Source organism: Ictalurus furcatus, chromosome 1 (genome assembly GCF_023375685.1).
Source record: "Ictalurus furcatus strain D&B chromosome 1, Billie_1.0, whole genome shotgun sequence".
Taxonomy (NCBI): Eukaryota; Metazoa; Chordata; class Actinopteri; order Siluriformes; family Ictaluridae; genus Ictalurus; species Ictalurus furcatus.
Window position 1 is genome coordinate 25606773 of NC_071255.1, and position 15085 is coordinate 25621857.

A 15085-nucleotide genomic window follows, 5' to 3' on the forward strand; every position below is an offset into this window, starting at 1 on the left:
TAAGACAGTTACAAATCTTTTTGTATTTAATGGTATTTTATAAATTATGTTGTTTCATGGATTTGCCATCTGGCCTGCCTACCTTACCAATGGAGAAAATATAAAAAAAAATGCTTTGTGGAGCACCCGAGGGGCGCTTTTGTCCAGAGATCACCAAATTAGGGAGAAAATGGGGGAGAAAAAAAAGAAAGTGTTTAATTTTCTATAAAACAAGGGAATGGAGCTCACTTTATAGGGAGAACACATAAGGATTGAGAAAGATTATTTATAAGCATTTTGCACACTTTTCTACACATAAGTAGGCTGTATGATTTCAAATATTGGCAAAAGATAGATAGATAGATAGTTAGATAGATATACCCTTGGTTAATATCAGCAAAGAAGTTCACAAAAATACTCTGCTCTCATAGATATCAAACAACTGCAAACAAAACACAGGTTTATCACAATATATATATATATATATATATATATATATATATATATATATATATATATATATATATATATCTTTGTTAAATATAGATTAAATATATTTATGTTAAATATGTTAAATATAAATATGTTAAATATAGATATATATATCTTTGTTAAATATAGGTGTGCAACAATTATAGGCACCCTATTAGTCAATATACCTCCCTTTACCAAGATAACAGCTCTGAGTCTTCTCCTATAATGCCTGATGAGGTTGGAGAATACATGGCAAGGAATCTGAGACCATTCCTCCTTACAGGGTGCCAATATTAGTGGAAGGCACTGTAGATAGATAGATAGATAGATAGGTAGAGTGATAGAGTGAAAATGAGCTTACAAGGCTTATTTAGCCTGCCCAGAGGTCTAAACATTAGTCTACACTCTGACAGCTATGGGATGATAGTGGAGAAATCCTATGATGACCTTAGTTGGTGAAATATTGTATTTATTTTCTCTGTAGTGGTATCTGCATCAGTGCTGGAAACCACTAAGGACTATTCCTGTCAAGAGGGATCACAAATACTAAAGTTGGGGCATGCAAACAGTGCCACAGATTGTGAACAAAGCTGGACTGCTGAAGGCATCGTAAGGCACAAGTGTTATAACTTCAATTATCATGTTGTTGTTTTTTAAATCACTGATGTATTAGCTACAGAAAATATTCAACTGGTTGTTGAAAGCCATAGCTTATGTAATGTTACCTTTTTCTCAGCCGATAGGTAACTTTGTGAATGGTATTGGTGAGTGCCACAGCCCATGCATTAACGTGGCTGCCGGTGAAATTCTCATCAGTAGTTGTCTCAATGCAACTCTGACTATTATATGTGATCAGGTAAGTCCACAGTTGTCTCTGATGGTCATGGCAATTTTTTTGTTACCATTTAACATATGTATTTTTCATATATATATTTTTAATTGAATTTTTGCAGGGACATCTGACTGAATCTCGAATACATTTTCTGGGTAAGCATTTTTTTCCTGAATATTTTACCCTACGTATTAATTTATTATACATTAATACAAGGCAGATTTAATTGATCATTCGTGTTTTATTTTCTTCAATATTGTCTTTTTAATTATAGGTATTCAAATCAATCCTTCACCTCTACAGAATTTCAACAAAAGAGACCGCTATGGTAATTTACAATAAAATATAAATATATCAAGAATATATCTTGATGTCTTGCAAAATCTAGAAAATGTACACTAAACTAACACAAATGTGAACATTTTAATTGATGCAAAAATAATAATTTATTTTGTCGAAATTTCAGAGTGACTTATGAATTTATACATGGACAACTAACATATCTGTTCTTGTGTCTCTTAGGTATCTATGCCTGTTTCCTGCTGCTGATATTTGCAGGATTTGCCATATGTACTTGTCATAGGATCAGAAACACTGGACAAAATCACCGTTAAGACCATTTTATTGTGTTGTTTATTGTCAGATATATAACCATATTGCAATATTTAAATATTTTAATTACAATATAATTATTGTACTGCAGTACAATAATTATCATTTAAAATAATATTTTATAAAATTATTACAGGTGCTGGTGGATGATCATCCACATGACATTAATATTTGACATTGAGATTTAATGTATTAATCATATATTTGTTTTTGTTTAATATGTTGTGTTTTAGTTTACATGACTTGATGGTTGTTGGTTTAACCCAGTGACCCCTTTGTAATGTTTAAACCCAGTCATTAGGGAATTAAATTTTGCTCTGCCCACCTTATAAATGGAGAAAATATTAAAAACACTTTTGTGGAGCTCCCAAGTGGGATACCACATGTTTTAATCCAGATGATGGCACACCATCCATGGATGGGAGTCCAAGACAGCAAAATTGGTCATGTTCTTATGGTGGGAGGGCTGGTGGTACTCTCTCTCCCCTGTAAATCACAAAAGACACTACCCAGTTTTGGGCATTTGTGAGCTCATGCATGTGGAACAGGGTAGGTAGGCTTTTCCTACAATGTGTCATGCTCCCCTATGGCAAAGCATTAGCCACAGTTTGAAAGATGTGGTTGGTTTAGCATGTTTTGGAGGAATGTTAGCTTTTACCATCCACATTTGGCAGCTGTTGTATTATAGGTGCTTTATATAAAAGAGAAAAAGAAAAAAAAAATTTTTTTTACAAAGAAATTTGGAGAATAAAAATACCTGTTTAATAAAAACACATGTTGTGTTTTAGGCTGCATTAATTTTAGAATCGTTTTCAAAAGAATTTTTTATAACTGAGCATTTGTATCCAGAATGTTTACTAACATATCAGTATGTACAGTGTCTTCTGTTACAGACTGCATACAGCTAACTGTTTATTTCAGGCTAGCTATAAACAATTTACTACAATAAAACACATTGATTTCAGTGTCATTAAACAATGTGTATGTGATTAATGAATGTCTCTTCCTACATTAACATGTGCATTCATGTAATTTTGAAATAAATTTAAAAAAAAAAACCATTATATTATATTAATATATGTGTGTGTGTGTGTGTGTAATTATACAAAATGAAATAAAAAAAAATTATGCACAAATAAATCTTACCTTACTTTGCTCTTTTGTTGATCTTTAGGTCTTCTTATTTCTCACATTCACATGGTTACTAAATAAGTCAGGACTAAATTTGGAAAAAGTCACATGTTTATCTTGAACAATGGTATTTAGGAAAACAGTACATGTACATAAGATGTATTACAATATTATTTACATGTCTTCTTTATTTGCAGTGGAACCACAGCATCTCTCATACTGAAAACATCATCAGACTTATCCCACGCATAATAAGGCACAAGGCGTTTTTACCCTTCTGAGTTTATACACTTAAATGCATTTATTCAGTCACACGTCTGTCTATCCTTTAGAGAAAATGCAGAGACAGATTGTTAAAATGAAAACGGTAAAGTTCTCAAGGAGGTTTTGCTCAGCTTTTTCTCTCCAGTTAAGTCTTCCAAAATGTGCGCTGGACAGCCACTTGGTTACGTTACTCTTGTGGAGCAGGCCAAATGCTAAGCATCTTTGTTTGTGCTTAAATCCCAGAACTCTGAGGGCCCTTTACTAGTCCTTGCTCTTTGCGTACAACAGGTGCATAAATGCTACAGTCCCGTGCCTCACACACTCCTGGTACACCTGGACTACCAGCCATACCTGGCTGACCCACGGGACCTGGGAACCCATGAGGCCCTTGAGGTCCCTCAAGTCCATTCCTAGGCACTCCTGGATAACCTGGAAACCCTATATGGGGAAATGAGTGAGATTTGTTGAGATCAGCTTGGAGTGTGTCATCCTTTTTTTTAAAGTCAAAGCTCCACTATGGAGTCTTGTTGTTCAGAATGATGTATTGGGGATTCATGCTACATGAGGAACAGTCTATATGGATATTTAAATGCTGATCAACATGCTAACAGTATTAAGGTACATTTTACCTCTGAGGCCTTGGTGACCATCTTGCCCAGGAAGTCCTTGGCCAGGGTCACCTTGCTGTCCTTTTTGACCTTTTGTTCCTTCAAGGGTAAAATTAATATTTTAAAAAATATTTTAGAGTTTAATTTTTTCCCCCCAATCGGTCATTGCATTTATCATTCTTTTGTAGTTTAATAATTGCATGCTGTACCTCTGTCACCCTGTGCTCCTTTCTGTCCTTCTACACCTGTTACGCCTCGAGGCCCTTTGGCTCCTTTAGCTCCAGCTTTGCCAGCTCTTCCCTGAACAAATCATCCCACAAAAAGAACACACACACACACACACACACACACACACACACACACACACACACACACACACTGTTCAGTTTTGGAATGTGCCACCTACAGAAGTTTTTGGATGACTCCTCCAGCAAGCGGTCCCCCACCCCTGTCACCATAAGGGGGGAGGGAGTGGAGATAGTGGACCCCTACAAGTTCCTAGGGGTGCAACTCAGGACAGGCTGGAGGAAGTGACTGAGAAGAGGATGAGAGGGAAGCCGAAAGCTATCACGGACCATCCTTCTCATCCTCTCTACACTGAGCTGAGGAGGCTCCAGAGCACAGTCAGCCACAGATTCATCCAGCCACATGCCTCAAAACGTCTGGGGGGCTCTTTCATACCATCAGCCATCAGACTCCACAATGCAACAATAGCCAGTACCTCCTACTCCACTGATCGAGTCTCACAGAAACACACACTCAACAGTTAATTGCCATTTCACAGATCTTGCACATGTATATAAATTCTGAGGATATTGCACATGTGCATATACAAATAGATCTCTAGCATATGTACATACACACAAATCTGTTTAATTGTTTCTATTATTTCTATTGTATAGGTATTTATGGAAATTAATTATTTTCTTTCTTTCTTTCTTTCTTTCTTTCTTTCTGCTGCTATGTCAATTTGAATTTCCCCTACGGGGGATCAATAAATGTACGTCTTATCTTATCTTATCCTATCCTATCCTATCCTATCTTAATAGAAATAGAAATAGAAATCTTCAGTGAAATCTGTGACTTTATATATTTAAGCCAAAGCAAATCTATTTTACTCATATGTTTTCTAAAACACACAGACTAATCTTGTCCTTCATAACTACCAACATAGGTATATTTAGGGACTCACTCTTTTGCCTGTATTCCCAGGAGGCCCTTGGGATCCTGGTGGTCCAATTAGGGTGTGGTTGTTAATAGGACAGCCTTGTGAACACTTAGCTTGAATAGAGGAGGCATACTGGGAGATCTGGGCAGTGACCACACCTCGACACAGCTGCAGTACTTGCTCATCCGTCAGACTAGGACCCTGCAAAGTGCAAAAAGAAACATAACTCGCAACATGTATGAAGTGTTAGTGTACCTGTCATCTCAGGGAGTTTTTCCTTGCCTTTTTAATTTATAGCTGGTTCATTACATTCAGCTTTACATTCAGATTTCTTAGAGCTGCTTTGTGTCAATAACTAATGTTAAAAGAGCCACATAAATAAAATAGAAATTAAAATTGAATCACTATTTAGGTTAGTTATTCTTTTTGCAGCATGTGAGATAATAGATGGTTTTGGTACCAAAGTCAGATTAACTGTATATTTTTGTCTTTAAAAACATTAGATGCAGATGGATTTAATCTAGTGTAATAGGAGATTTGACATACTTTTATAAATATGAAGCTTTGAAAACAGATGAAGTAAATGTGTGGTACATACAATTTCACCTGTGTTTCCTTTTGGTCCACTGCGTCCTTTCACACCCATGTCCCCAACAGGACCCGTGTCACCTCTGGGGCCAGGGACACCTGGAGGTCCCACCCGACCAACAGGTCCAACAGGTCCGACATAGCCTTTCTCTCCTTGCTGCATAAGTGCACGATGACTCATAGTAAGAGGAAAATTATATAATAGTAGTAGTGTAGGGTATAGGTTTGTTGAAACATTCTATAGGCAGTAGATTCAGAACCAGGTAATGTAAGTGAACTTACTGCTGAATTCTCCTTCAGCTATTCTCATTTTAAAATGGGCTGAAGGTTATAGGTGTGCTATTCAGATTTAGAAAAAAGCCTTAAAATGTAAATTAACCAAAAAATACAGTGCTTCTGCAACATACCTGCCCTTTGTCACCCCGGGAGCCTGAACTTCCCTGTGTGGAAAGTTTGAGAAAGGAAGTACTGGTTAAAAAAAAAAAAATCTCCTGCATGCGTAATGGAAACGAGAAGAGAAACGAACGCAAATCTAAATAAAATCAAATGTCATCTCAGTCACCTTTTCTCCCTTAACACCCTTTATGCCTTTTCTTCCGCCTTCACCCTATAGTCCGGAAAAAAAACATTACATTACAAAGGTGATGATTAACATCATACGAATAACGTCATTTGATGTTATATTATATTAATATAATTTTAAAATGTGTCATGTTGGTCACACAATCACAATCACTTCTTCTCATAAGAGGAAGTGGATATTTATTGTGTGAGCAGTACATTTACAAACCGTGACTGTACAGAATGTATCTGTATAAGCAAATCTAATGTCTCTCACAGTATTTATGCTACCTTAATGCCATCTTCTCCAGTTTCCCCTTTGGGACCCTGCAAAGCAGAGACTCTGACAGTTAACTTAATATAATAAACCTAGATAAAGGTATTTGAAAGGGTATATTACATTATTATAGATGAAATGTTAAAACAGAGTAATTTATTTTCAGTTCACTGGTTATTTCTTTAGAACATATTGGTCCTTACAGCTGGACCTTTCAGGCCTTTTGGACCTGGCTTTCCTGGAATCCCTGAATCGCCGCTTTCCCCTTGTGGGCCCTGAGGCATATCACAGGGAAAAAAAAAAAGCCCCAACAATTTAGGATTACTGTTTACCCACTATAAAAGCCATAAACTTAATAAATCAGGTTTTACAATGTCACATGTCATCCTAACCTCTTGCTATATGTAATATATTTACATAAATTTATTCTATGAATTATTTAAAACAGACTCTTAAACGCAGATTAAAAAAGATACAAAAATTCCAAATGCACTCTATTCTCTCTGTTATACACACACAAAGCAAATATCATGCCAAAAAAGGCGAAGCTATGAAGGCATATAAAAACAGATACTATTAGTGGTTTCACTTTCAGTAATGCTTTCACTTCCACTGAAAAACCCCTTTTACTATAGTGGGGAGGGAGAGTACCGAGCGTGCCATGTCTGGTGTCTGATATGACGCATAGCAGCAATACTCCCACATAAATGTCACACATCAGTAACATGTGACACCAAAGGCTTTTTTAAGCTTTGATTAAAATAAACGTCTGCTGTCCTATATCCTATTAGACTAAAATTATTCTCAGAAAAATGACAAATTTTAGGCAAATATTGGCACATCAAAATAAATATTAAGAACATTTCAGTATTGATAACAAATATTATGATTTCCCCTTAAAATTCTTGTGTATTCTGTTTTGAATACAGGATGAATCACCTACCCCAGCCCCCACTCTCCCGGGAGGTCCCCTCTGTCCAGGTTCCCCTTTCAAACCCTTAGGGAAGAAAGACTGTTTTTTACTTTTTACATTTCTTTTTACATACTTTTTACTTTTGACACTTTTTACATTTCTGTTTAACATCTCATATTAAACAAAATCTTTATCCAGAGCACAGGTTGTAATAACTGTCTAAAATATTTCACAATAATAATATAGTCAGAGTTCAATTAATAAATTGTATATTAAAATTTTACTTTTCAATTTTACCTTTGCACCAAATGACCCTTGTGGCCCTTCAATTCCTGGAACTCCTAGTGGACCCTGTGAAAAAAAGAAATCATAGCAGCTACATACTGGATATTAAAAGCTAAGTGCTGAATGATAAAATTCCCAAATTAATCAAGCTTAAAGTTACATCGTCTCCAGACTCTCCATCACTTCCTGGCATGCCACTAATTCCTTCATCACCCTGAAAGGAAAGCAAAAAAAAAAAAGTATTCTTCTTGAAGTGCTACAAATTGAACCTGTAATGACTAATAATGAAATAATTAATCAGATTATTGACATCCATTTAAGATTTCTGATGTGAACATTACTGCAATGAGTGAATGTTGATTCAGGTTAAAAGGTGAAGTGGTTGGGGAAAGACTAAAAACAAAGACCAAGTACCAAGCACATACTGTATTAAGTGCTACATTTGAGATCATTTATAAAATATACAGATACATGCATATTAGTATAGGTTGTATGTAATCTTAGACCAGCACTAATTCCTGTTAAAGTAATAATTTGTAAATCAGCTCATTAGGTCATCATGCCAGATGCTCTTCATTACAGTAACTGAGACTTACCTTTGGTCCTAGCACTCCCTTATCTCCTGCTATTCCAGGATAACCCTGCAAAATACACATAACAGGGAATGTTTTGTATTAGAAATAAGTTGCATTTAGGTAGGGTGCAGAGATTACAAGAAAAGACATGAATCTCACAGTGTAACCCCGTTCCCCAACATTGCCAGGAAAACCAGGTGCTCCAGTCTGACCCTATGACCAAAAGAGACAGATGTTATTTATCTTGAATATTAAAGTCTGACAGGAGCCTACCATGTCATGCGCTTGTGTATAAAAGTGTGTTTTTTCTCTGTACGCTTACCTTTGGTCCCTGTCGTCCCTGGGGCCCCTGCTTCCCAGGTTTTCCTGTTGATCCCTAAAAAGAGACTTAGAAATGCTGATTCAGTTTGAGAGGTTCACTATGTGGCAATATGAGGATATAGTGTTATGCATAACACCATCCTAACAGTCTTTAGAGCTTTATACATTGAAAAAACATGTCCTTAATATGACTGGTTTACCTTAACACCTTTACCTCCTACAGTTCCTGGTAGGCCAATTGGACCAGCTGGGCCCTGTAATCAAAGAAAAAAACAAAATTAAGGATTAAGTCAGAGTTTGTTTGTAGGACACATATGACTACATGATAAATCTATGGTTGTCAATCCAGATTTCAGTCATGTTGTTTGTGTTAAATGAACACTTTAAACACCATGCTAGTGGTGCTGCAGTGGTTTCATTTGAATGTGAGTAGAAATAAAAGTTAACAAGTAGGGGGAAAAAAACAAATGTCAGGCTCATGCTAATAAGGAATGAGCAATAGTACTAGGAAAATAAACAAAGTGTGTTTACACACATTCTCGATGAGTCATTCTAAGCATTTTTTAACCAAACAAAGATCAGTTACTTACAATCTCTCCTGGAAGCCCAACTCCTCCAATAGGACCTTCCATCCCAACCTCACCCTACAAAACAGGTACTCTCAGTAATGAAAATTGCTTATAGGCATTAACATGTAATTGCACTACCATGTCACAGGTACATAAACACAATATTAATTTGCAATCACTATTTGTGATCTCTTAAATCAGTCATCTACTCATAATCAAAATTTAAGAAGCTTTTACCTTTAATCCAGGCTCTCCTCTCTCACCTGCGTCTCCAGGAAGGCCAGGTAAACCCTGAGAACATGAATTAGAACATACGTAAGAGACACTCCAAGGTCATACAGTAGATGTTAAATCCATCTTCCACTCACCGTTGCACCAGAGAAACCAGATGCACCATCCTCTCCATCAGGTCCAGGATCACCCTATAAAGTGAGAGAAGGCAGGAAGTGCAGAGATAATACTGTTTGAACAGGACAGTGAGTGGTCTAAATGATCCAGATATGAATATGATTTTAGGTGATGATATGAGCTTACGTCAGGGCCTGGATCTCCTCCTTGACCTCGAACTCCTTTGGTTCCTTTGTAACCCTGACAGCATGATATAAAATAACGTTTAAAAAAAGTATTGAGACATTCTGGAAACATTGAAATTCAGAGCACAGTGCTTAAGTTTCTGATCAAACCCTAAACTTCTTACCTCCCTGCCTTGAGCACCAGGGAATCCCTGTTTTCCTTTTGGGCCTACAGATCCCTGATTACAATGAGATATTAGTAAACTCATCAAAACAACAGCATAGTTGACAAAAATCCTCCCAAATGACTCTTGATGTACCTTGGGACCAGGAAAGCCAGCAAACCCAGGCTCGCCTGGTTCACAGTCACACTCAGTGGGTCCCTCCTCCCCCAGATCAGCATCCTCTCCATACGGGACATGGGTTGTCAAAGTGGTCACCTCTTTGGCATAGCCGTATGACTCAGTGGTGCTGGCATAAGGGTAGTTCTCCTCTGTGATCATGGTGACGCCTGGGGAAGCAAGATTGTAGGGGTTATACGCAAACACAATCTGCTCATCCTCATAGCTGTGTGTAGGCTTGGGATGGTAGTACACTTGAAATGCATTGAAAAGAATTTTTGAGGCACTGCTAGACTCAAAAAGAGATTGTTGTGACTGATTGTGGATGTGGACTTTGATTAAATATCAGTGAACAGAGAACAAATTATATATATATATATATATATATATATATATATATATATATATATATATATATATATATATATTGCTGAAAGCAGGGTAGGTGAATATAGTGTGTCAGAAGAACACATCAGAAAGAATGATGTAATGAGCAGTAATGAGTAATGATCCAGAGTAGATTTGATAAATGTATATAACTAAGTGGAAGTAAAGGGAGTTTCCAAATGTCATTTAAATCTATAGTGTATATACTGAATGGTGAAGCTAACCTTGTAGGTTATCCTTGTTCAATTTACTCATGACAAACTTAAGAAAAAAACAACTGTATTAGTCCCATCCATTAAAAGCTATATGGAGATGGTAAGTTTAGGGTAATAATATTTGACATTATTTATCATAGAAATTAACAGCTGAAAGTGCAAAATGTTGCTCCACCTTTAAATATACTTGTTTAAAACGTGTTTAAAAATTCCAATATTGCTAATATTACTTGCATGTTTTTGCAGATTTCAGATGAAATGATCATACCAGGCTGTGGGTCTCCAAACTCGCCTTCATATCCATTTACTAGAGAACCATCATATGTATGGTCTTCACCTAATTAATAAAAAAAAATTGCATTCTCCATCACCAAACATAAATATTGAAGATACATTATCATGAAGAAGAGTGCAAAATTTGCGTGGCAGCCTGGGAAAACCCTGCCACATGTTTATGTATAATTCTGAAAACTACAGTATTTTCCTGAACTGAAATATGTTTCTCTTTTCTTTGTACAGGGTTTCCCAAAAGTTTCCATACACAGGGGAAATGAACACTTTTTTTTTTTTTTTTAAATGTCATACTTAGTGTGTATATATACAGTATTGAAATCATTCTCATGGCTGGACTGGGAAGCCGTTGCAAGCTTGCAATGGACTTTAACAGGACACATGGCAAGCACATCAAACATGACATTGTTGCCAAAAATTCAAGAAGATTTGAAGTGTTGCCGAGAAGTGAACTGGTGAAGGCACAACTGACTTGGTGCTGGCAAACATAGACCCCTATGTATGGAGACTTTTAGGACTGTATATCATCAAGTAAAGTGCAAAAAACAATATCTGGCAACCCCACAAGTTGAAAAGGAAGAAAACTGCATGCAATGATTGCATTCTGATTGAGGTGCAGGAGTGTTACACAAATTTTGACAATTTAAACTAAACTGATTTCTTTTATGTCCATTTCGCTACTATCTTTAACCAAGGAAATTCACTTAAATAGAAAGGTTTTAGACATCTTTAAGCAGACTGTTTTCACCGCCATGTTTGTTAAACTTGCTCCTTACCAAAATGATCTTTGCAGGAAGGTAGTCTAGGCAAATTATAAAGTTTTAAAAAATGCAGTTTAGGTAAAATACATAGATGGTTTCTTAGCGTTGAGTTGTCAAAATTTGCTATAAACAGAAAGGCCCATGTGCCTAAATATTTTTGTCTTTTTATTTTGCCAGAATTCAGCCACAGTGACACCTGACAGGCTTTTCCAAGGCACCACACATTTGTTAGACATTTGTAAAAGTCTTTTTAACTTCACCTGAATTGTTACCGCTGGAGTAGTCTTCCTGGGCATTGGAGTGGAGCACACACAGCAAGAGCACTAAGCCTAGAGACACAGCCCACACCTAACACCAATAACAGAACACATAAACTAGGACATAATTAATACTTTGCTTTCCAAAAATGCTCTAATGCTTTAGAAAGACTAGAACATTACACCGGGACTCATTTATGCATCAGTTAACATGTAGCAAAGCTCTTTTTTAAATTTTTTTTTTTTTAAGTTTCTCTACCTGGATACTGAATTTACATTATTACAGGTACACTGTATATTTTGTGTGATCTTATTTAGGTTGTTAAGATATACATTCTTAACCTAATGAAGCACAGCAATTCTCAACCTGCTCCTACATTCCAGACCAGACAGTCGTTGGATTCAATTTCTACACATTAACTCATGCATGAACACCATTTTCTTGATCTGTACGTTCATCTCATTAAACACATATTCTGCATGACGTTAATAGACATTAAACAGCTGGTTTAAACAATAAAGTATTTAAATTGTTTTTGTAAAATAAACCCACCACTATCCCCCTCTTCAGATGATAAAAAAGTATTTCTTCCATCCATCACGTTTGCGCTGACTTTCTAGTTCATATGCACTGTTCTGTGTATTTATTGTCCTGTGTTTTATTACACATGTTGCACTCATTTCACACTGTCTTGTATTTGTAGTGTATGTACTGTTATGCTTTGCACCATACTCCTGGCCAAAGGAATTTTCATTCCAATGTAATGTATATGAGTTATATAGAGAAATGACAATACAAACCCACTTGACTTGTTTGCGATATACAAAGTTACAATTTTATAGACTATTAAAACGACTCCTTTAATAAAGGGGTGTAAATGAGTGAAAAGTATTTTCTTGCCATTCAAATGTCATGCCCTTTGTGCTCTTTCCATCTGACAATTTAGATTAAATTAAGAATAATATTTGGAGCTAATGGATTACTCTCACTAACCCAAAGGCTCTCTGGGGCAGGGAGGTGTAGTGTGGAATACATGGCAAGATCGCTCTATCGCTCTGATCAAAACATCAGTGTTTATCACATCTAGTGAAGGATTGTTAGCTGTTACACACCGAAGCCACACAGGAACCTGACAGAACACTCCCACTTATGTACTCCAAACTAGAAAAAGTAAATGAATAAGTTTCCACTTCCTGGAAACTTTATGACAAAACATTAACAAAATGTTACTTTTATTTTATTATACCTTTTACTTCAAATCAAAAACCCCAAACAGCATTTCAGAAACTTCCCATGTCCATATTTCAGATAATTTTTGTGCTGTGTTGTGTCAAAGAAAAATCTAGCAAAATCTGTTAGCAATTTAGCATGACCCATTAGCAGATGACCTTACAAAAACAACAACAACAACAACAAAAATTACCATAGCAAACCCATCATTAAATATTGATCATAAAATGAAACTAGATGCACCAAGATGAAAGTAAAATAACAACTCACAAAGTAACTAATCTGAACTGTATCACTCAAATCATTTATAACATCATAAATTTTACAGTCCTATGAATATGAAGAGCTGCTCACCTTCACCCTGGAGCCTCCCATGGCCAATGGGCCTTCCTGCTCTGGATTCATTCTGGGGTTTAATTCCCACTGAAACCGGCCTCTCTCCCCACACACAGGTTTACCGTTTTGGGCTGTGTGAGAACACAGAGCTCCGTTTATGTCTGACTTCTTCACAGCATTCTCCAACCTCACAAACAGCATTGGACCCACAGTGCTGAGAGATAGCCATGCAGTGCTGCTGAGACCTCACCAGGCTCGTCCACGATCCATCCTTTCCTCAGCTGGGTGACAAATACCTGAACCTTTCTCAAACACACATAAAGCCAGGCAAGACACTGAATGGCTATGGGCCAAGGTGCAGAAAATGAGAACAAAGCGATATATAAGGATGATGGGAGCACATCTGATTCTTACAACTGCAATTCATTTGTCATTTTTATTTTGCAAAAAGCAACTTGGTAATGCTTTACATTAAGGGTCCAATAGCTGGCATAATTTAGCACATTACTTAACATGAACAATCCATGAACTTCAGTATAAACACATCATAATGGTGTGTACCACACTTGGTAATGTGGCCATTTTATTTAAAAAAAAAAACAAAAAACAAATAAACACCAATGTTTGTCACATCAATCAAAATGAACACCTTAATTAACATGTTTATGGTTTGTTAACTGACAAATTTCAGAAGTGAGGATGAAGCAAATTTCAGTATGTATACTTCGAGACCAGTTCAGTTAGTTATCAACATTTAAAAACATGCTGCAAATTATTTGTTGCAAACTATATGGACTATACAGACACCTGACCATCACACCCATATGTGCTTTTTGAACATCACAGTACAGATCACAGATTCCCCCTTTGCTGTTATAATAACCTGCACTCTTCTGGGAAGGATTTTCACTAGATTTTGGAGCATGCCTGTGGCAATTTTATTTTTTTTCATTCAGCCACAAGAGCATTAATGAGGTCAGGCACTGATGTTGGGTGAATGAGCCTGGGGCACATCCCAAAGGTGTTCAGTGAGGTTGAGGTCAGGGTTCTGTGCAGGTCACTCAAGTTCTTCCACTAGAGACTTGGCAAATCGTGTGTTCACAGATCTCGCTTTGTGCACACGGGCATTGTTATGCTGGAACTAGTTTGGGCCTCTTAATTCCAGTAATGGGAAATTGTAATGCTTCAGCATACAAAGACATTCTATACAATTGTGTGCTTCCAACCTTGTGGCAACAGTTTGGAGAAGGAACACATATGTGTGTGATGGTCACGTCTCCACATACTTTTGGCCGTATTTAATTGTGGATTGAACAGTCAAACAGTCAATATGAAGGTATATTTTGTTAACATGTCAATGAATACATGTGCAAATGTACTTTGTTAATACTGCTTATTTATTAATGCTAAAAAAGTTATTTGTAACATTTTTTTCTTAGTGATAACTAATGTACTAGATAATTAAGCAACATTGCACAAGAAAGAGTGTGTTCATACTGAATATCGGCACAGCCTTGATTTGGCTGTGTGCCAATATTATGATTGTGAGATTGCTTTTATACAATTTTTTTTTTTTAAAGCAGACATTAATATTGAG

At 36.5% G+C, this 15085-nt stretch overlaps 1 protein-coding gene across 1 annotated transcript; it reads right to left on the reverse strand.

Annotated features, from left to right (window-relative positions):
- Positions 1–3435: 3435 nt before the first annotated feature.
- On the reverse strand, positions 3436–13689 carry zgc:113232 (uncharacterized protein LOC541546 homolog). The gene is made up of 25 exons (XM_053628288.1): positions 13507–13689; positions 11925–12012; positions 10843–10949; positions 9990–10247; positions 9855–9908; positions 9692–9745; positions 9526–9579; positions 9395–9448; positions 9179–9232; positions 8789–8842; positions 8590–8643; positions 8427–8480; positions 8289–8333; positions 7853–7906; positions 7705–7758; positions 7438–7491; positions 6698–6769; positions 6509–6544; positions 6219–6263; positions 6064–6096; positions 5667–5813; positions 5093–5269; positions 4110–4200; positions 3922–3999; positions 3436–3730 (listed from the first exon to the last, which is right to left on the reverse strand). The coding sequence occupies exons 1-25, from the start codon at positions 13687–13689 to the stop codon at positions 3525–3527; spliced, it is 2160 nt and encodes a 719-aa protein (XP_053484263.1). The 3' UTR covers positions 3436–3524.
- Between the last annotated feature and the right edge of the window lie 1396 nt (positions 13690–15085).